The sequence below is a fragment of the Lutra lutra genome, chromosome 8, assembly GCF_902655055.1.
Source record: "Lutra lutra chromosome 8, mLutLut1.2, whole genome shotgun sequence".
Classification (NCBI taxonomy): Eukaryota; Metazoa; Chordata; class Mammalia; order Carnivora; family Mustelidae; genus Lutra; species Lutra lutra.
This window is the reverse complement of record NC_062285.1, coordinates 38,635,629-38,653,967: the sequence shown is the minus strand read 5'-3', so window position 1 is coordinate 38,653,967 and position 18,339 is coordinate 38,635,629. Positions and strand designations below refer to the sequence as shown.

Genomic DNA, 18,339 nt, shown 5'->3' with positions numbered 1-18,339 from the left:
CCTGGACTGGTATTTCCCGCAGTGTTGTGGCCAGGCGGGAGGCACGGTGACAGGTGCTCTGCTCCTCTCTGTGGTTGGAGGAAAGATGAGTGAAGGTATTAACTTCTCTGACAACCTTGGCCGGTAAGTTGTGGGCCTCTCATCTCTGGGCTTTGCTGTGATCACCCTTCACTCCACAAATGGCCGGGTCCCTGCCTGCAAGCTCATGCCAGTGGGAGTCTGCACCCCGGGCTGGCTGCTTAGGTCACTCAGCTCTGTGGGGAGGTAGCTTTGGCCCTTCAGCTCCAGGTGGAAATTAGGCAGAGCAGAGTTTTGTGGGGACTCCATTCATGTGGCTTGCACTGGGTCTCTCGGCCAAGCACACCTGCTCCCGGTGTGGAGGGAGGTAGAGGCAGCAAGCACAACTTGAGGGGTGTGACAGAGCGCTGGATGTAGCAGTTGATGACAGGAGGGTGAGGCCTGGCCCTTGGCAAACACACTGGGGGCCTGACTGCCCCCGCGCCACGGCCTCATGTTCCTCGGCCCTAGGTGTGTGGTTATGGTAGGCATGCCCTACCCAAACATCAGGTCACCAGAGCTGCAGGAGAAGATGGCCTACCTGGACCAGACCCTAGTGAGTACCTCCAGTGTCCCGAGGCTGGGAGGAGACGGCTGGGAGGAGGTGCTGTTGCCTCTGGGGCTGCGATACCGGGGCTGCAGTGCTGTGCCTTCCCCACTGCCCCCCGATGTGTGCCTGTCTCCCGTCTGCTCCAGGGCGTGGACGCACCCCTTTACCCTCTGGAGCCACTCTGCCATCTCCTCTGTCGCAGCTGCTGCTGGCCTTGTGCCCGTGATGCCCGCTGCTCTTTCTCCCACGCCGAGCGGTCATTTTCTCAGAACACTGAGCGCCGGGGGTGGGGGGTGGGCAAGAACATGCTGACAGGTGCTGTCTTCTGCCCTCCCCAGCCCAGAGGCCCAGGTCAGCCACCACCAGGGAAGGCTTTGGTGGAGAATCTGTGTATGAAGGCTGTCAACCAATCTATAGGTAGGCCTGGGACTGTACCTGGCTCTTGGGATACATGGCAGGAGAATGGGGTGACAGGAAGGAGGGAGCATGATAGAAATACACTGTGGGGGAGGCTGGTTTAGCTGAGAGCCCAACCTCTGTCCCCACCTAGGCAGGGCCATCAGGCACCAGAAGGATTTTGCCAGCATAGTGCTTCTGGATCAGCGGTATGCCCGCCCACCTATCCTGGGAAAGCTGCCAGCCTGGATCCGAGACCGTGTAGAGGTCAAAGCCACCTTTGGTCCTGCCTTTGCTGCTATGAGGAAGGTCAGGCCTGCCTTTCGCTCTCTCTGAGAGCCCCCCCACCCCTGAGATCTCGTGCCTCACTGTTTTTCCGTCTCCCCAGTTTCATCGTGAGAAGTCTGTCCCTTCCTGATGGATGGCCCACCACTGCCCAGATGCCAGCCTCTTCCTTCCAGCTGCTTGCGTGAAATGTTTGCCTGATGCCTGCTTTGTGGGGGTTCAGCCTAAAAAGGTGAAGCCCAGCTGGAGACCAGACCAGCCCCTTTCTGGAATCAGTGGGCTGCCAGGACTAGGCACAGGTAGAAAAGACAGTAAGAGAACATCAGGTCGATGCTGAAGAAACAGTGGGTCCTGGCCATCCTGGGACCCATCCCAGGGTAGTCTGGCTCCCTGGAATTGAATGCCCATTCACCACGGTCCAGAGTCCAGCTCCCTGCCCTGCTTTGCGGCCAGTCTTCCACTGCGGCATCTCTGTCCTCCTTTGGTGTCCATTCTCTCACAGGTGAGGCAGAACATGCCCTCTAGCCTTTCCCTTTTCTGGCTACAATTTGTTGTTCTAGACCTTCACCTTCTTTTCAAAACCAAGAGCATTCCCTCTATCCAACCCCAGGTCCCTGGTGTCTATAGGGGCTCCTTCTGCCCAGGGCCCTCTGACTACCTCAGTCCTACCACCTTTCTCGGTGTTAAGAACTGGGAAGAGCCATGTGCTGACTCCCCCATCTGCTGGTCTCTCTCTTCCCCAACCAGTGCTGGCCCCTAACCTGTCCCACAGCATTTCTAGCTCCCTTGGCCTGGCTCCATGTCCTCCTCCCACGTCAGTGGCACCTCCTTCCCACTCAGCCACTTGAGCAAACTCTAAGACACCTCCTCCCCTGACTTCAGTCATTACGCCAAGGGCCATTAGGCTCCCAGCAGGACTATTTTTAGAGACCCCGTGTCTGTCACAGAGACATTTTTCCCTGTGTGAAAATCTCCCTTCCCTCCATCCGCAACAGCCAGCCCTGTTGACAGCACCTCTCTGCTGTCCCTGACCCAGAGGAAGGGCCCTTGGCTCACCCAGTGCTTTGCCCCCACCTGCCGCCTGAGCCCAGGGGGAGTGGGAGGACAGGTGTCGGCTTGGAGGAGACGCTCGCCCCCTGGACAGCCAGGGTTCCTTAAGTAAAAGTGCGCTCTTGCTTTATGCTCAGTTCCCGCATGACACTGCTTTATTGATGCATGTACTCATTTCAGTCTGTGGCTGGAGGAGAGCACAAGGGCTCCCCGCTCCCAGCCACTTGGCCTCAGAAGCTGGCTACCTCACTCCTTGAAGAAGGAACGGGCGCAGGTCTGGGACAGTCCTCCATGGTCCCCGTTCCTCCCTGGGTAGCAGGGCCGAGACCCACAGGCCAGGCATCTCATTCTGGTCGTGTCCATGTGAGGGTGAGACCTAAATCTGGGTCTCGGTGGGAAGGAGTGAGCCCCTAGGATTCCCAGTCGTCCTCATCCTCTTCTCCAGGTGGCTGCTGTGGGGGAGGCAGAGGTGGGATGGAGTCTGACATTCGGGCAAAGGCTCCTCCTGGCCCCTCGCTGGCCCCCGTCGAGGGTCCTTTCCCAGAGATACCTGGGAGGGCAGAGGTGGAGGGTGAGGGGGGTTAGTATGGGACACTGGTTCACCCAGCCACTGGAGACTTAAAAAAACAGGAAGAAAAAAGCAGAATGTGCAGGATACAGAACATCCTGAGATTCGCAGCCTAGGGAAGGCAGCCAGGCTCCGTGTCCTACCTTTACGCCGCATGACCAGCTTGTTAAAGAGATCCGACATCAGGTCCCCACCTTGGCTTGTGGCTCTCACTGTAGCAGGAAGAAGTCCCAGGTCAAGAAGAATGAGGGGACCAAGGACAAAATCTGCCCCTGGGGTGACCTTCCCGGGGTTGGTCCTCTTTTCTGCTCACTCTCCATACCTGTCAGCCCCACCCCCCAGCCACGGCATCACTGCCAGGTCCCAGAGCTGCAGGCGGTCACTGGAGCCAGCACCGGGGCACTATTAAACTGGCAGAGCTGCCCCGTGAGACAAAATGGGCAAGGAGGAGGGGCCCCACTGTACGGACAAGGAAGCTGGCCCAGAGAGGTTGTTGGGCAGTTTGCCTGAAGTCACAGCGCAAATCTCAGAAATCTAGCTAGAACTCAAGCTCGGGACCCAAAGGCACTGCGGCTTTGGCTCCAGGTGTTCTTTTCTTTTAAAATTTTATTTATGTGATAGCCAGAGAGCACAAGCAGAGGGAGAGGGGAAAAGCAAGCTCTGCACTGGGCAGAGAGCCTGATGCGGGGCTTGATTCTAGCATCCTGGATCATGACCTGAGCCGAAGGCTTAACCATCTGAGCCCCCCAGGCGCCCCAGGGCCTGAATGTTCTGTTCGTGCTGCACTCAGGATGCAGCGCACGGAACCTGCGGCCTCAAGAGGCTTGGAGAAGCAGGACTGCGCTAACCCTCCAGGTCTGCAGTCCCTACAGCAGCTCAGGTCCCCAGCCATGTCCTAAGACAGTTCCTGGCAGAATCTGAGCTGGGGGAGGCTTCGTCTCCTATGAGTTTAGAGAGGAAGGTTCTAAGCAGGCTACAAAACCAGGAAGGAACCCACAGCTTAGGCAGGAAGGGTGGGAATGTTAGGGACAGCTGCCCAGGGCTTCCCACAGACTGCCTGGGGAAAGCATGGGGCGGGTGGGCTGGGTGCTGCTCCTCTGACCTCTTGGGAGTCTGGTGGCAGCTACGAGAGAAGGTGGCCCTTTCCTGAGAGCCCCCCTACCCGAGCGGGCTGAGGATCCTCTCACCTTGCTCCTGCTCCTTCTGTTTCTTCTTCTCCAGCTTGCGCTCCTTGACACTGCGGAGCTTGGCCTTGCCGATGCCCCCAGCCTGGCGGATGGACTCCAGCAGAGTGGCCCGGCCACTGGAGGGGTCCACCACTTCCCTGGGAGCTCCCTGGACTGCAGCTTGGGGAGGGGGCAGGGTGTGAGGAAGAGGGCTGCTCAGGCAGGCCATGCTGCAGGACAGCCTTGCCCAGCCTGAGGTTCTGGAGGTCCAGGGGCTTCCCCTTGAGCCTGGCTATGGGTCTTTCCTTTTGAAAGAGGAAGCCAGTGAGGGAGTCTGAGCTCTGGGAGACCGTTTGCAGCCTAGATGCTGTTTGCATCTGCCTGAGCTCAGCCAGTCCTATGTCCAGGCACCTCTGGTCCCTCTCCTAATGCCACCTAGTTTAGGGGCCACTGCAGAGGTGGACTGTGGGACTCTACTGATGGAGACAGTGTCTGAACTTGACACATGAGCCTACATGGGGTTTCTGTGCCACCTTTGGGTGCTGGAGATAGGCGGGGAGATGTCCTGCTAAAACTGAAATCCTGACATTTACGGATATGAGTACTTTGTTGCTGAAGCCTTCTACTGTTTCCAGTAGCTGCCCCTTTCCCACTGGTGTAACTGGAAATGGGGGACAACGGCTCTACCTGTCCACATCCAGGCTCCCTCTACTCTGGAGAGAAGAATTCTGGGGGGCTACAGAGTTTGAAAGCCACTATTTCACGAACCCAGGGGAACAAGATTTTGAAAACCGAACTATTCTGAAGATCTAGAATTTATGGTGCGATAAACCTACAGGAAACCCTCCCGGGATCCAGAAATTAGAGGTGTCCTCAAAGAGCACACGCCCCTCACCCTGACCCTCCGCATACCCTAGTGCTGCTCTTACCTAGAGACACACCGCCACTGCTGTCCTCCTCCCTGGCACCTTGGACCTGGGAGGCCATGGGCTGGGGCGGGGGTGGGGGAGCGTTGACCAGCACAGCCGGAGCTGGGGGAGGCGGGGGTGGCGGTGGTGGTGGTGGGGGTGCTGTTAGCACCCCATCTTCTGGGTCTGAAAGAGAAGTGTGGGAAAGTGTGAGGTGCCCAGGAATGCAAGTGGCCAAGTAAGGGGGTTCTTGCCCAACTGCTGCTCTCCACTCACCCGGCTTGAAAGTCTCGGCCACCTCTGTGTGGAAGGTGGGCAGCTCTGGAATGGTGCCAGGGGCGGAGGGGGCGATGCCGGGGCCCAGGTCAGCGCTGTACATGAGGTCATCGGCGATGCCTGGCAGGTCGGGCAGGTAGGATGGCACGTCGATCTCAGGCACTTGGCCCAGGTCCGGCACATAGAAGTAGTTCTCTGGAACCTACAGGATTAGGTGGGGGTACGAGTGGGGGCTGAAGGGGGCTTGGGCCCTTCAGTTAGACCCTGGGGCAGTCAGCAGGGCCTCGTGCATCCCCATGGACAGCAGGGTGGGAGCAGGGGCTCAACAGACCAGTTATTTAGAGGCCGCTGCCAGGCTTTCTTGCCCCCCCCCCCCCCCCCCCCCCCGGCGGGCAGCATGGGCTCTACCTGCTGCTCCAGCTGCTCCCTCTTGCTGATGGACAAAGGGGCATCGAACAGCTTCTCCTCAGTCTCTGCCCCCAACATCACGTGAGTCTTTGTTACAGCACCAGCCAGGGGGTCCAGAAAGACATACTTTTTGTACCTACAGAGGTGGAAGGGATACCGGGCAGCCCATCATCAGCTCAAGGCCCAGGGTCCTGACCCAGCTTTCCTACTTCATCCAGGCCACAGTTAGTCTACACTGTGGACGTCGACACCTCAAAAGGGCAATCAGACTGCTGGGCTATGGGCTCCCCAGCCTGCAGACTTCCGCACCAGAGTCTGATGTCCCCCCATCCGCCCTGGGGCCCCACAAAGCCAGGCCAGGCCACCCAGCCACCCTCCCAGGGCCCTGCTGTGTGCCGTACAGGTTCTCTGTAGTGTTGAACAGCAGCAAGGAACTGACAGAGCTGATGTTGCTGGGAAGGCCCCCGAGCCCCTCCTCGGCCTCATCCTCAGGCTCAGGCTTGGTGTTCACACACACAGGGAAGTATTTCAGCTTCTCCTGGCAGGGGCAGTAGCGCAAGGATGGTGGGCTTCAGGACTGGGCCAAAGTGACCACCCATCCCAGTCCAAGTCCTCTCGGGGAATAGAGCCCTCAGTTCCTCCCCGACACCCAGGACCACCTCTGATCACCCCCTGTAAGTGTGTGAGCCCCTCAGACCTGCAAGGCCCACTCGTCCAAGGGGCGGTGCTTGCTCTGGATCCTGTGGCGGGGGCGTCTCTGCAGGCCAGGGTCCTGGGCACCCGTGAAGATGGACCCGTACTCCTGCAGGCGCTCTGGAGCTGGGTACTTGGCACTGGAGAACACCTGGGGACACAGGGAGTCCAAGATGCTCCAGAGAGTGATGCTCCAGAGGGGGGTGGTGGTGGTGGGGTTAAGCAGGAAAGGTTGAGGTGTGGCTGGGCAAGGCGAACAGAGACTAGGCAGCTTCAGGAGCATAGGGAGAGAACAGCGATGGGATTGCTGGGACTGCCTGCCAGCCACGGGGACTCGGGGTCACACGGTCTACCTTGATTGCCTTCTTGCTGCCCTTGATCTTCTCAATCTTGGCCTGGGCCAAGGAGACCCTCTCCCCAATGGCCTGCAGCTGCCTCCGGCTGAGCTCTACTCGCTGAGAGATTCTGCCATGGGGGGGAAAAAACAAAACTCAGCGGCCGAGGGCTGCTCCCCAAGCCCCTGCAGTCTCCTGCACCCCTGCTTCTATCTGCAAACCGCAAAGCCAAGGGCTTCCACAGGGACCCTTAGAATACAGTGTTACCTGCTTGTCATGGCTGACCTTTAACTGTCCAGGTGACCTCCGCATAGATCTCTACTCTGAAGCGTCTGAATGAACTCTACTGAGTTCTTGGAGCTCTGGGTACGAATGGGTAATCACCCTCGCCCCAGGGTGGTACCTGGACTTGCCATCTGTCAGGGACAGGGCCCCTGCCTCCAGGAATTTACAGCCTCAAGCAGGGGCAAGCGGAGAGAAGAGAAAATAGTCATGATTCCTGTGCAAAATTGCCTATTTCCAGATGAGACTCGAGCTCCCAAGGAGGAGGGAGGGTGGGCAAAGCTGGGTCTAAATCAAGTCCCAGACCCACTCATGTGGAACTGCCCTGACACACAATAAATGGCTCCAGTGGACAAAGTCCTCACCATGGTTCCCGTGTGTGGCCAGAGGGCTCGCTCAGAGGCTTCCACCCACCCTTCCTGGCACATCGGGCTCCAAGGACTCCAGGGCCCTGAACAGGCCAAACATGTTCCCATGGGGCCTCTGCACTGAATGAAATGCCATCCCTGCGACAGCCCCGGGACTGGCTTCTTTACTTCACCGAGCACACTCCTCACTGAAGACCTCCTGACCACCGCCTCTATAAATGTGCACCTGTCACTTTCCAACCTCCGCTTTCACAGGGAGCCACTAGACATGCATCTATTGCCTATCCGCTCTCCAACGGGGAGACGGCTGGGCTTTGTTCCCTGCTGTCTTCCCAGCACCGGCACCTGGAGAGCTCCATGAGTGATGAACACCCATGTGCCCTCAACGTAAATGCACAGGAGCCTCACACTGTCCCCGTTACTGAGACATGGCCAGGTTCTTCTCCCTGCGGAGTGGACTGGGTGAACAGGGGCCAGGGTATCCTCCTCCCAATTGCTCCCCCACCTGCACAAACTCTAGTTCCTGCCCATGACCTCCACGCCTCACATTCAGAGAGGGTGCGTGTCGGCACCCACCTGGCCAGAGGGAGCATACAGGTGGGAAAGAGGCAAGACTGCCAGCGCCAGTTTACTGGGAAAGGGCAGAGGCCACAGCGATGGCAGGGGGGCCCCCACGGTCTCTGGGGTCAGGGAACACCAGGATTTCTTTAAAGGTCAAGGCCCTGGACCCATCTTCCTATATCAAACCCTACCAACTCTAGAAGATTCTGGCCCCCCAGAGAACCTGCCAGATCAGCCAATTTCACAGCCCAGGAGTCTCAGCTCCCTGCAGTCTCCCTGCTTACTCCTGGCCCCTTATGTGCAGGGGCTCACTGAGGCAGGAGGCTGGGGTACAAGCAGGCACCCAAAGCAGCTTAGTCTTCTCTGACAGACTGGGCTGAGTGGGCAGCGAAGGAGACAGAGAACTGAGGGCAGAGCTGCCTTCCAGTGAGAGGACGAAGAACCACCAGACTTGCATGAGCTCCATCTCTTCTGACAGGAAGAAGGGTTTGTGTCCGCTGAGAAAGGGTACTTGTGCGCAAGTTACCTCCTCCAGCTCCCAGCCCAGCCATCCTGGCCCGGGTGCGGAAGCCACCTCAGTGGTTATATGACAGCTCGGCCTGAAGTCCACATGGAGAGTGGGAGGGACAGCAGAACTGGAGAGGGACAAAGGACGTTTTGTTCTCATTCTTCCACCAAGGAGAGAAGGGCTGATCTCTCTTAGTTGTGAACACAGAGCTTAACCATAAACCCTGGCAAACTTCCAGAATGGATTATTAAATCGAGGGTCTGTAAGCCCTCTGAAGAGAAAGAGGCAGCTCCCAGGGGCCAGCATTGTTCTAAATTCACAGCCTTTCTTTTTCTGACAGGAATATTAGACTGGTGTAGCAGGGGAAAACCTTAAACACAGTGCATCCTGAGTCAGCAAGGATTCTGACGGCTTCTCACAAAATCCTGTGGACGAGATGGAGCTAGGGGGGTTGGAGCACATTTAGAGAAACTCAGAGCCAGATGAGGAACAGCGCCTGAAGCGCACTGCCGAGCAATGGACTGATTTCAGCCTTGCACGAAGTTCTCTGACAGGGTCTCGTCCAGCTCATGCAACACTGGGTTAGTAAACTGCGGGGGAGCGAATGGAGGAGGGTCAACATGGTCTGTATGGGGAATCAAGACTCACAAATCTTAAGAGTCCAGAAGCATGGACTGTAATCAGCAAGACGAAACTGACAAGGGATGAGGTCCAGCATTTAGGTCTAAGAAGTCCAGTGCACAAACGCAGAAGATGGAGGGTTAGCAGCAAGGCCTGACGTTTTGGTTAACTAGAGCTCAGTATGAGCTAAAACTGTGTTAAGCAGCTTAAGAAGGAAACGGGATCTTGGTGCACACAGCTCCTTGTCCCTTCTCCCTTCTTTTAGTAAACAGGGGACATCCACTCTCTTGGGGGCACTAGAGAGGAAACAGACCCCAGATTAGTGAGCTAATCTGTGCTGGGCACCCACCTCTCTATAGCTGTGTCCCCTTTAAACCAGAACCACAATTTAAGAGAACTCTGAATTCCTTCTAGACTAACTATAGGTCTTAGTCACTGCTGTGTCCCTAGCACCTGGCACTGTGTTTGGCATGTAACAAATACTGGGTGAAAGAAAAGTGACAAGTTCAAGAACGTCCAAAGGAGGGTGATGGTGAGGAGTGAGCTACTCATGTCCTGAGTGTTCTGGCAACAGGTGAGGTGACTTAGACAATACAGTAATTCTCTTCGTATGTCAAAACCGTCACAAGTGCTAGCAGGTGGAAAAGCGACTGCACTTACCCTGTTACCCCCAAAGGCAGCATGAGGACCAGCGGGTGGAGTGACAAGGAACCAGCTCTCAGTTCTGCACAAGGAGAACTTTCTAGTAAACTTTCCTTCTAGGAGAGCTCTGCAAATCAGATTCCCGCGGATGAGCACCCGTAAGAAATGCTCTGAGGGAGGCTGCTGTGGGGGGCAGGGGAAAGCAGACAGGATTTCCAGGGTCATCCAAGAGCCTACCAGTCTAAGTAACGGCCCCCAGGCTGTCCAACCTCTCACTGTCGGAGCCGTGGTGCCAAGAGCGCAGAGCACGGGTGAAAGGGCTCTCACGATGGGCAGTGGCAGTGCCGAAGGTGGCAACAGGAAGCACCAGCAGGCCACAGGTGGCTGGGACGGAAAGCCACGACTGATTAGCAGTGCCCTCCACAAGGGTTTGGGGGAGTAGTGGCAAGAGGGTGATCTGTTTGCCATTCCTAATCTATGCTCCCTCACTCGGTGGTCTGCTTCACGGCAGGTCAGTTTCCAAGCTTATCACTAAAGCCAAGTCCCCAAAACACATTTGCCCAGACCCCAGTGCGGTCTCTGTGGGTGTCAGGAATGGAACTGGTTCAGCCAGTCTGCTCAGAGCCCAGGACAGAGATGAACCGGGGAGCAGACATCTCCCAGGGACAGAAGCAGGTACGTTTACCATCTACTTCGCAGCAGTGGGACCTTGAGCAATTCAATGAACTGGCCTATGCCTCGGGCTTCTTCAGCTGCGACACGGGGCTGGTGACTTCTATAGCACGGAAGAATGAGCAGCGGTGTGCCATGTTCCCGAGCTAGCTGGTGAATCAGGTGCTAGTACCACCCACGAGGTTAGGAGGGATGAGGGGCTCCAGGTGCTCAGAGGAAAGCAAGAAGAGGCGGTGCTGAGCAGACATGGGGGAGGACAGTCCAGGCCCAGGAAACAGGCACTTCACAGGGAACACCATGAAGGCAGGGGCAGGGTGACAGGAAGCCACTCCTCCTCCTGGAGCACCACAGGGACCACCACTTGGGCTCCCAGTCCCCACCTCCCATGCTGACCCCCCACCCACTCACAGATGATTTCCAGCCACAGCCTCCCTGCCCCCTGCAATCAGCACACCCTCACGCCTTCCCACCTGCCCACGGAGGCTGCTGGGGAGGAGGGACCACCAGCTTGTCCTCCTCTTGCAGGTCCTATCCCTTGGCATTGCGGACCCTGAAAAGCTCCTGGGTCACCTCCTCTGCCCCCGGCATGATTAGGAATGATCTGCTAATTATGCAGGCAGCTGACTGAGCTTCCTAACCTTGGGAGTCACCAGGTGCCAATCAGAGCCAGGAGAGGACAGGAGGAGGGGAGGAAGGGGGGCAGAGGGGAGAAGATGGGAAGGGAGAAAAGGGAGGGAGGGAAACAAGGAAAAGAAGGGAGAAAGGAGGGGTTGGAAAGACAAAGGAGAGGAAAGGGAAAAGCTTTGCAGAGAAAAGGAATCCTTCCCCAGGGCTGACGGGAAAGGCAAGCGATAGCACCCCAACTTCCACACACAGAAGCTGTCCAGCTCCTCTTCCCTCCAGCCCCCAACCCCCTCTGCCTCGTCATCTAAGTCATGCGAAGCAGGTGACAGGTGATGTCTCTGGGCGGCTATTTTGGGGCCTGGCTTTTCCCAGGTGAGGGAAAGGCAGATCGCCCGGACAGGGGGAGGCGCAGGTCCAGGAAAGCCTGAGAGGCACTTGTCATTCTCTTCAGGCTCCTCGCGGCTCCCGCTGCGGCAGAGCAGGAGGAAGGCCAGCTCGGAATGCTAATTTTCCATGAGCTCACCTACCTGCGCAACTGGGCACAGGTGCCCCTGGGCTGAGGGGCCTGGGCCTGAAATAGGGGGGCGGTGAGGAGGAGAGACAGATACCCACATGCCTCTTTACATGAGGTTTCAAGCAGGTGGAGTAAGCTTGAGGGGGAAGATTCCAAGCTGGAGTCCCTTCCCCAGGACAAAAGCCCATGAAAAAGGAAAAGCCACGGGGTGTGTGGATTGCGGGCAGGCTGGAGGGTGGGAGGAGCAGGGGAATAAGGCTGGGTCTGGGCCTGCCCCACCCCCACTATCTCTGACCCCTCCCTTTCCTTCATCCTGTTCCCAATCTGTCACCATGTCCGGTGGTTACTTCCTCTGAAATGTCTCTTCTCCAGCCCTCCCTGAGCTCCCCGGGACTGTAGCCTCACCCCTTCCATGCCTTGACTGCAACCAACAGTTCTCAGTGCGTCCCTGGAAGCCCCTCCCTCCCCTCCTGGCCACTCTGAATGCTGCCTGCTCAGCCGTCCCTAAACCCTTCTGTGGCACCGCTTCTCTGCTCCAGAGCCTCCCTCCAAGGCCCAAATCAAGCACAAAGCCCTGTCCTGTTAGGGGAAGCCCCCATGGACCCTAACCGACTCGTTCTAACAGCTCACTGGCCCCATGGTCCATCCCCCTCCTTCGGCCCCGGCACACTCCCGCAGCACTGCAGAGCACAGAAAGCAGCGAGAGGCCCCAAGAGTCCGGCTCCCAAGGGCATGCAATCAGAGGGGGGAAGCAAGGCCCTCGGACCCAGAGAAAGCAGACCCTTCACACCCTGTTCCGCAGTGCAGGAGCTGAATGTATGGGGCAAGTAGCAATGTCTGCACCCCCAGTACAAAACGGCCCCTTCAGGCCAGCCTCCCCTGGGTAGCCTGGGATACACCATGCTCCCATTCAGGCCTCTGAGCCATTCACACCCATTTCTAGACCCCAGCAGAGGCCCTGCACACCCATATTCCTACCCCTGCCTAACCAACCTAGCCCTCCTATGGCCTTTAGGAGGCCTCCCCTGACCACATAGCAGGAATGCAGGTTTCCTCTCCAGCATCCACTCCTTCCTCACTCAAGTAAGGGCCCTCATTTTCTTTGGGGAACCCGCTGCTCCCACAGGCTCAGGCCCTGCACTTCAGCTGGGGCTAAAGCCGGGGAGTAATGCGAGTAACAGGGTCTAAGCCCATCAGTGTGTCGCAGCCTCTGCGTCCGCAAGGGGCTCTGGGATAGACAGGAGAACCCAGCCAGGCCAGTGTCCCTCTTTCCTATTGGACCTGAACGTGGAGTGCAGGAGCATCAGCCCTGCTGGAGGCCAAGGCCTTTCTGGGAATGGGGCCAACAGCGAAACAGCAAGCTGGGATGGAATGAAAGAAACATCAGGTACTGACAACGTCGGTTCAGCCCTGCAACTCCATATCCTGCTCCACGGACTGGGTACTAATTGCTTCAGTGGGTTTGGGGAGTTCTGATACCTACTTACTGTCTCTTCTCTAGATCCCTAGAAGCTAACACGGTTCATGCTACACAGTGAAGAATCAATCCATCTCAACTTGGTGTTTCCCCCATTCTAGACTACAAGGTCCTTGGGACAGGAACCAGGTTGCACACATCGTCGGGACCCCTTAGGGTCCAGCAGGTATGGCTCAGGGTGGGACGTCAGTGGGGTGACCAGGCACCAGGCTCCTGAGAGGCACCCTAAGCTCCCTGGACCACGCCAAGGCACTCGGAGGGCCTACCACTCAACACCCTCTCCCAGGAGATAGACTTCCTACCCTCTCCTCATTCCACTCCTGGGCACAGGGACATGAAACTGTCTACAGGTGCCAAATACCAGGAAGGGAAAGGCCAGTGTGCTAAAACTCCAGTGCCCCCCTTAGAGAAAGGCAAGCATACAATCACAATCCTGGTGAGAAAACACACGTTTCTGATGGGTTGCTTTTTGCCTCTATTTTGGTCGCTGGGCAGGGGGTATCTATCATCTGGGACTGATGGCTCTTAAAGGCCCGTGTCCTCTTGCTAATGTGGTCCCTGGGCATAGTTAGCACAGACATAGGCACTTTCCGTAACTACTGATAGCAAGTTCACGGAGGAGGAACACATGCTGACTGCCCAGCCCTCAGTCAGGTGTGGGCGAGTGGCAGCACCCACCTGCTGAAAATGTCTCCAGAGACCTTCTGAAGGTACTGCAGGGCATCGGCTACCTGCTGGATGGCCTCCTCCCGCCGTAGGTCCGGCTGGATGAGGGGCACGGCGTAGGTCTGCCCTGCCAACGAGTGCTGGGTCCTCGTGGGAGTCATGGTGCCTGTGGGTGGGAACCAGAGTGTGAGGGACCAAGTGCCAGGAGGACGGAGCCCAGCCCCCAACCCAAGCACTCCCCCACCCCACCCACCCCTGCCTGCGACTGTTTGCTGCAGAACTGTTTGCTGTAGGTCCCACCTCTGGAGGTGGGGAGTGGGGGACAGAGCAACGGGTGGGAGGCCAGGAGCTCCCTGGAGCTGGTACTCTATTGATGCTTGTTGGATAAATGAGGGAGGGCAAGTGGTAATGACAACAGAGACCAGACAGAAGCAGTCAGAAGTGCACTGCTCTGCTAGGCACCCTTTCCATCCATTATGTCATTTCTACCTCCCAAGCCTGGACGAAGAAGAAAGAAACCGTGGCTGCAGAATGAAAAGGAGGTTGGAGCAGAGGGATGGATTGAGGGGTGGGGGGCGGAGAATGTGTGTGTCAACTGCCAAATGATACCCAGGTCTGGAAAAGCACAGGAAATGCAGACTCCTGGGTTCTTTTCACTCTGGCCCCGAGGAACTCAAGACCTGTTCCTGAGACAGGACAGGCAGTGGCTGGTGACTGGGCTCTGCTCCCCCATGCTACAGCTAAGGGGAGGCCAGGAGGAAGGAGGGGTATGGGAGGGTGGGGGACAAGGAGGAAAAACACTCCTTCCAATTGCAGGATGAGGGCAGAGTCTATTTATGCTGGGTTTAATTAACTCCGCTCCCTGGTGCCATTAAAGCAGCAATCATGCTGCACACGGCACTGATTTGATCGGCAAGAGATGTACCAGGCAGAATATTAAGGCTCCGGGCCCCTATAAATAGGCCTAATCACAGCCCCTCAGTAGAAGACGGTGAGGAAGACATTAATCAGAGCTGGCACTGTGCTACAGACCTTTTCTCTCTGGTCCCATGTTGGGGTCCCTGAGTGCAATACAGGTGGAGGTGGGGCAGGGTAAGTGTAACAGGGAGGGCTGAGGAGGCCTCACGGGGGCTTAAAGAATGGTTTGGCTTGGGGTAAGTCGCTTGCCTTCTCTGAACCTCTGATTCTTCCCATCTCCCATTCTGCAGTCTTGAGCATGGCACCACTCTCCAAGAAGTGGTTCTTCCCAACACAGCACACCATCTTCTCCAAGCTGAAGCTTACTCCTTTGCTCCCTCTGCTGGCTTCCCCAGCCCTTCCTTCTCCCCGGGCTTGTTCCCTCCTACCAGCCCTCGGGGTCTGCTCTTCAACTTCTTCTTGGGCAGTGACATCCTCAGTCAGACCTGAAGCTGCCCAGCATCCTCATCTGGGCCGAAGAGTCACTCCTCACTTCCCCACTTCTCTTCCCTCCTATCACATGACCCAAGTGGGGCCAGCTGATGCCTAAGCCAGGAACCTAACCCTCTGAGACCACTGCACTCCTTTCAAGAAGCCCCCCCCCCCATTTATATTCATATTGATGCAAACTTGCTGGCCTTTCTAACTTAATTCTGTACCTCGGTTTTCCCATCTGTAAGCTCAGGAGAGGGTAAAAGGTGGAGATACTTCTGTGCACATTTTGAGATAGTTCCTTGTAAGTTACCCCAACTGTGTGTGTGTGTGTGCACAGGAGGGGGTCGTACAGGGACAAATCTCAACAAGGAAGTAGCAGGTCCACTCAAGAATTAAGAGACTGAGGGGTGCCTGGGTGGCTCAGTTGGTTGAGCATCTGCTTTTGGCTCAGCTCATGACCCCAGGGTCGTGGGATCAAGCCCCACATCAGGGTCCCTGCTCAGCGGGGGGTCTGCTTCTCCCTCTCCCCGAAACTGCCCATTTATGCACATGCTCTCTCTCAAATAAAATCTTGAAAAAAGAAAAAGAACAAAGAGACTGAGTACAGCTGGTTAGTTGTTTATTCATTCGGTCTCCAGACATCTCCGGATCAGCTACTAGATGCCAGCCATGATGGCAACAAAGATGAGTAGGGCACTATGCTAGCCATAGAGACAGCCTCACAAATAAACACCACATGACAAGTGCTCTAATTCAGCCACAATACTAGTGGCTAGGGGAGAAGCCCTGAGGAAGGAGTGATCATCCATCCCCGAAGAGGTTGGAGGAGTCAGCAAAAGGCTCTCAGTAGAAATGGCATCTCCCTACCTGGCCCAGCCAGGCACTGGGGAGAGAGCATTCCAGGTAGAAAGACTTGAACAAAGGTGTGTAGGGAAGGGCAAGTGGTGCTGAGTGATAAGGGTATAACTATCCTTGGGCCATTAGCAGGAAAAAATTAAAAAGCTAGATTGTGATAAACACTGCATACCCCACCAAGAAGTTTGCTCCGAAGCCCTTACGCCCAAGCTGTCCAATATGCTAATCTCTAGCTGCACGTGGCCTGCGGAGGGGAGGGTGGTGTAAGTGCAAAACGTACACCAAATCTCAAAGACTTAGTAGGAAAAAAAAATGTAGAATATCCCATTAAAATTTTTATATTGATTACAGGCTGAAATGACCATATTTTAGATACACAGAGTTAAAGAACATCTATTACTAAATCGATTTCACCTTTTTTTTTTTTTTAATATTTTACTTATTTGAGAGAGCGCGCGGGAGAACGAGAGCAGGCAGGTAGAGGAGCAGAGGGAGAGGGAGAAGCAGGTTCCCCACTGAGCAGGGAGCTCCACGCGGGACTCGATCCCAGGGCTCTGGGATCATTACCTGAGGTGAGCGCAGACGTTTAACCAACTGAACCACCCAAGCTCCCCCACCTGTTTCTTCTTACTTGTAAAATTACAACGTGGGGCTCACGCCGTATTTCTATTTGATGACACTACCTTACAGAATATGGTAAAAACCGTAACAGACACCATACCCGCCTCTCAGTGCTGTTTAATCACAGAAGTGCACGGACTCCTTCCCACAAACCATCCCCGGACCCCCGCTCCCAGGGCCCTCAGCCGCCCAGGTTAACAGCAAGGCCGGGCGCACCCAGGAAGCAAGCTCGGGAAAGCAGCGAGACAGGTCAACTAAGAGGAGCCGGGGAGGGAAGGGAGCTGCTGAAGGGGGGTCCGAGGACTCGGTCGAGCCCGCTTGCAGGGCCCAGGGACCAGAGGGTGCAAGGGCCCGTGAGGGTCACGGGACCGGCGGGCCGCGATGGGGAGGGCGAGCTGGAGCCCGGAGCCCCGAGTCCCGCGGGCCGGCAGGGCCCTCCCCGCACCCCGGCCTCGGCCTCACGCTGCGGGGGAGAGCGGCTCCAGGGGTGCTGGCGAGCGGGGAGGGGCCCGTCAGACTCGGGGCAGAGGCTCGGCGCCGCTTCCGGACGGGCGGCGCGGCGGGATGGCAGCCGGGTCGCAGGCCTGTGCGGACGGCGGCCGCGGCCCGGCTCCGCGCCGGGCCTCCCGCGAGCAAGGAGTGGCGGATCCCAGGCCTCGCCGCCTGGCCGGGCCCGGCCCTGCCTCCCGGAGCCCCTCCCTCCCCGCCTCCCCGCCGCGTCCCGCCCCTGCACGGCCCCGCGCAGCCTCGGGGTCCCTCGCGCCCTCCCCCGGCCCGCCGCCCGCCCCTCACCTGCCCGCCGCCCGCCGCTCCCGCCGCCGAGCTTCCGCCCCGCGCGCTCCGCCGGGTCCTGGCGCCGCCGCTCGGCCTCTTGGGGCGCTCGGCTCGCTGGCGGAGCTCTGCGCAGCCAGTGGCGGGCCCCCGCGCAGAACAGGCCGCCCGCGCCCCCCGCCGCACCCTTTGCGCGTGCTGCGGGGCGCCAGGCCGCCGGGAGCCCTCACTCTTCCCGACGCCCCGTCACCTCCCCGCCTTCCGCTCAGACCCGGCCGCGCGCTGCCCGCCCCCTTCGTCCGTCCGCCCCTCAGCGCCGCCCCCGCGCCTGACCCCGACCCGGGAGCGGTCCCGGCTCCGCCCTCCCTCTGCCTGCGTAAGCCCGGCGGTCCCGGCTCGGCCTCTGGGGCGCACAGACGGACAGAAGGTAGAGTGGTGGGTGTGCGGCGCCTGGGGTGGTGGTTTCATGCGTACAGACTTTCGGTTTTTCTCTGCGGTTTCTCCCACCGCCTTGGAATCAGGCTCCCCTGAATCCAGTGCCCAGCCAGGCTTCGGGCTGCATCGGCTCGCGGTAGCGAGAACTCTGCCAAGTCGCTATAGCCGGAATCCCTCGGCCTCAACGTCAGATCACCCTCCGTATTCGACCGCGCGCCTCATCCCCCACGATCCCCCGCGGCTGGCCCTTCGCCCCGGCTGCCCTCAGCAAGAATCCTGTTGGTCGGCCGAGCAAAGAATTACCTACCCTCTTAGGGATTTTCCATCCGTCCCCCTCGGGGGGACCTTGGCTCGAAGTCCCCCCTCGGCCATGCTGTGTTTGCAAGGGATCCTGCTTCTGTACCGAGGTCTCTTTCCCCCTCTGTAGCAAAGTCCTAAATAAAATCTCTTCTTACTGCTACTGTGCAGCTCTAGTTTTCTTTGACACGTCAGTTCGGAATGATGAGAAAGTTCTGGAGATTAGAAATGGTGATGGTTGTACAGCAATATGAATGTACTTAATCCCACTGAACTGTACGCTTGAAAACAGTTAAGATGGTCCATTTGTGTTATGCACGGGTTACAACAATAAAAAATAA

General features: G+C 57.5%; 3 protein-coding genes across 9 annotated transcripts in view; 2 read left to right on the top strand and 1 right to left on the bottom strand.

Annotated features, from left to right (window-relative positions):
• DDX11 (DEAD/H-box helicase 11) overlaps positions 1-2,879 on the top strand; it is a 36,453-nt gene extending 33,574 nt beyond the window's left edge. For all 6 annotated transcript variants that reach the window (XM_047740947.1, XM_047740950.1, XM_047740952.1 and 3 more), the window contains 5 exons: positions 23-123; positions 529-613; positions 946-1,024; positions 1,158-1,312; positions 1,392-2,879. In XM_047740947.1, coding sequence (XP_047596903.1) covers positions 23-123; positions 529-613; positions 946-1,024; positions 1,158-1,312; positions 1,392-1,421 — 450 coding nt within the window. In that variant the 3' untranslated portion in view covers positions 1,422-2,879. The remainder of the gene's footprint in view (positions 1-22; positions 124-528; positions 614-945; positions 1,025-1,157; positions 1,313-1,391) is intronic.
• Positions 2,471-17,421, bottom strand: WASHC1 (WASH complex subunit 1). 2 transcript variants are annotated; one of them, XM_047740953.1, is made up of 11 exons: positions 17,288-17,421; positions 13,640-13,793; positions 6,711-6,822; positions 6,362-6,508; positions 6,066-6,202; positions 5,665-5,800; positions 5,257-5,458; positions 5,002-5,166; positions 4,094-4,252; positions 3,050-3,118; positions 2,471-2,888 (listed from the first exon to the last, which is right to left on the bottom strand). In XM_047740953.1, exons 2-11 carry the CDS (start codon positions 13,786-13,788, stop codon positions 2,749-2,751), a joined length of 1,416 nt encoding a protein of 471 aa, XP_047596909.1. In that variant the 5' UTR covers positions 13,789-13,793; positions 17,288-17,421; the 3' UTR covers positions 2,471-2,748. The 2 variants fall into 2 exon arrangements, with proteins under 2 accessions (XP_047596909.1, XP_047596910.1); XM_047740954.1 differs by lacking the exon at positions 17,288-17,421 and having other exon boundaries at positions 2,471-2,790.
• On the top strand, positions 16,877-18,161 carry LOC125106846 (formin-like protein 5). Its single transcript, XM_047741466.1, has 2 exons — positions 16,877-17,693; positions 17,788-18,161. Exons 1-2 carry the CDS (start codon positions 16,877-16,879, stop codon positions 18,126-18,128), a joined length of 1,158 nt encoding a protein of 385 aa, XP_047597422.1. The 3' UTR covers positions 18,129-18,161.
• Positions 18,162-18,339: the final 178 nt, after the last annotated feature.

Bases quoted from the DNA above. Each gene is read 5' to 3' on its own strand.
- WASHC1 (XM_047740953.1), bottom strand. From the start codon at position 13,788: ATGACTCCCACGAGGACCCAGCACTCGTTGGCAGGGCAGACCTACGCC. The intron at 5,801-6,065 runs GTACGGCACACA...CCACCTCTGTAG, and splicing joins TTCAACACTACAGAGAACCT to GTACAAAAAGTATGTCTTTC. The intron at 5,459-5,664 runs GTAGAGCCCATG...CTAATCCTGTAG, and splicing joins GGGAGCAGCTGGAGCAGCAG to GTTCCAGAGAACTACTTCTA.
- LOC125106846 (XM_047741466.1), top strand. From the start codon at position 16,877: ATGGGGAGGGCGAGCTGGAGCCCGGAGCCCCGAGTCCCGCGGGCCGGC. The intron at 17,694-17,787 runs GTAGAGTGGTGG...CCTTGGAATCAG, and splicing joins GGCGCACAGACGGACAGAAG to GCTCCCCTGAATCCAGTGCC.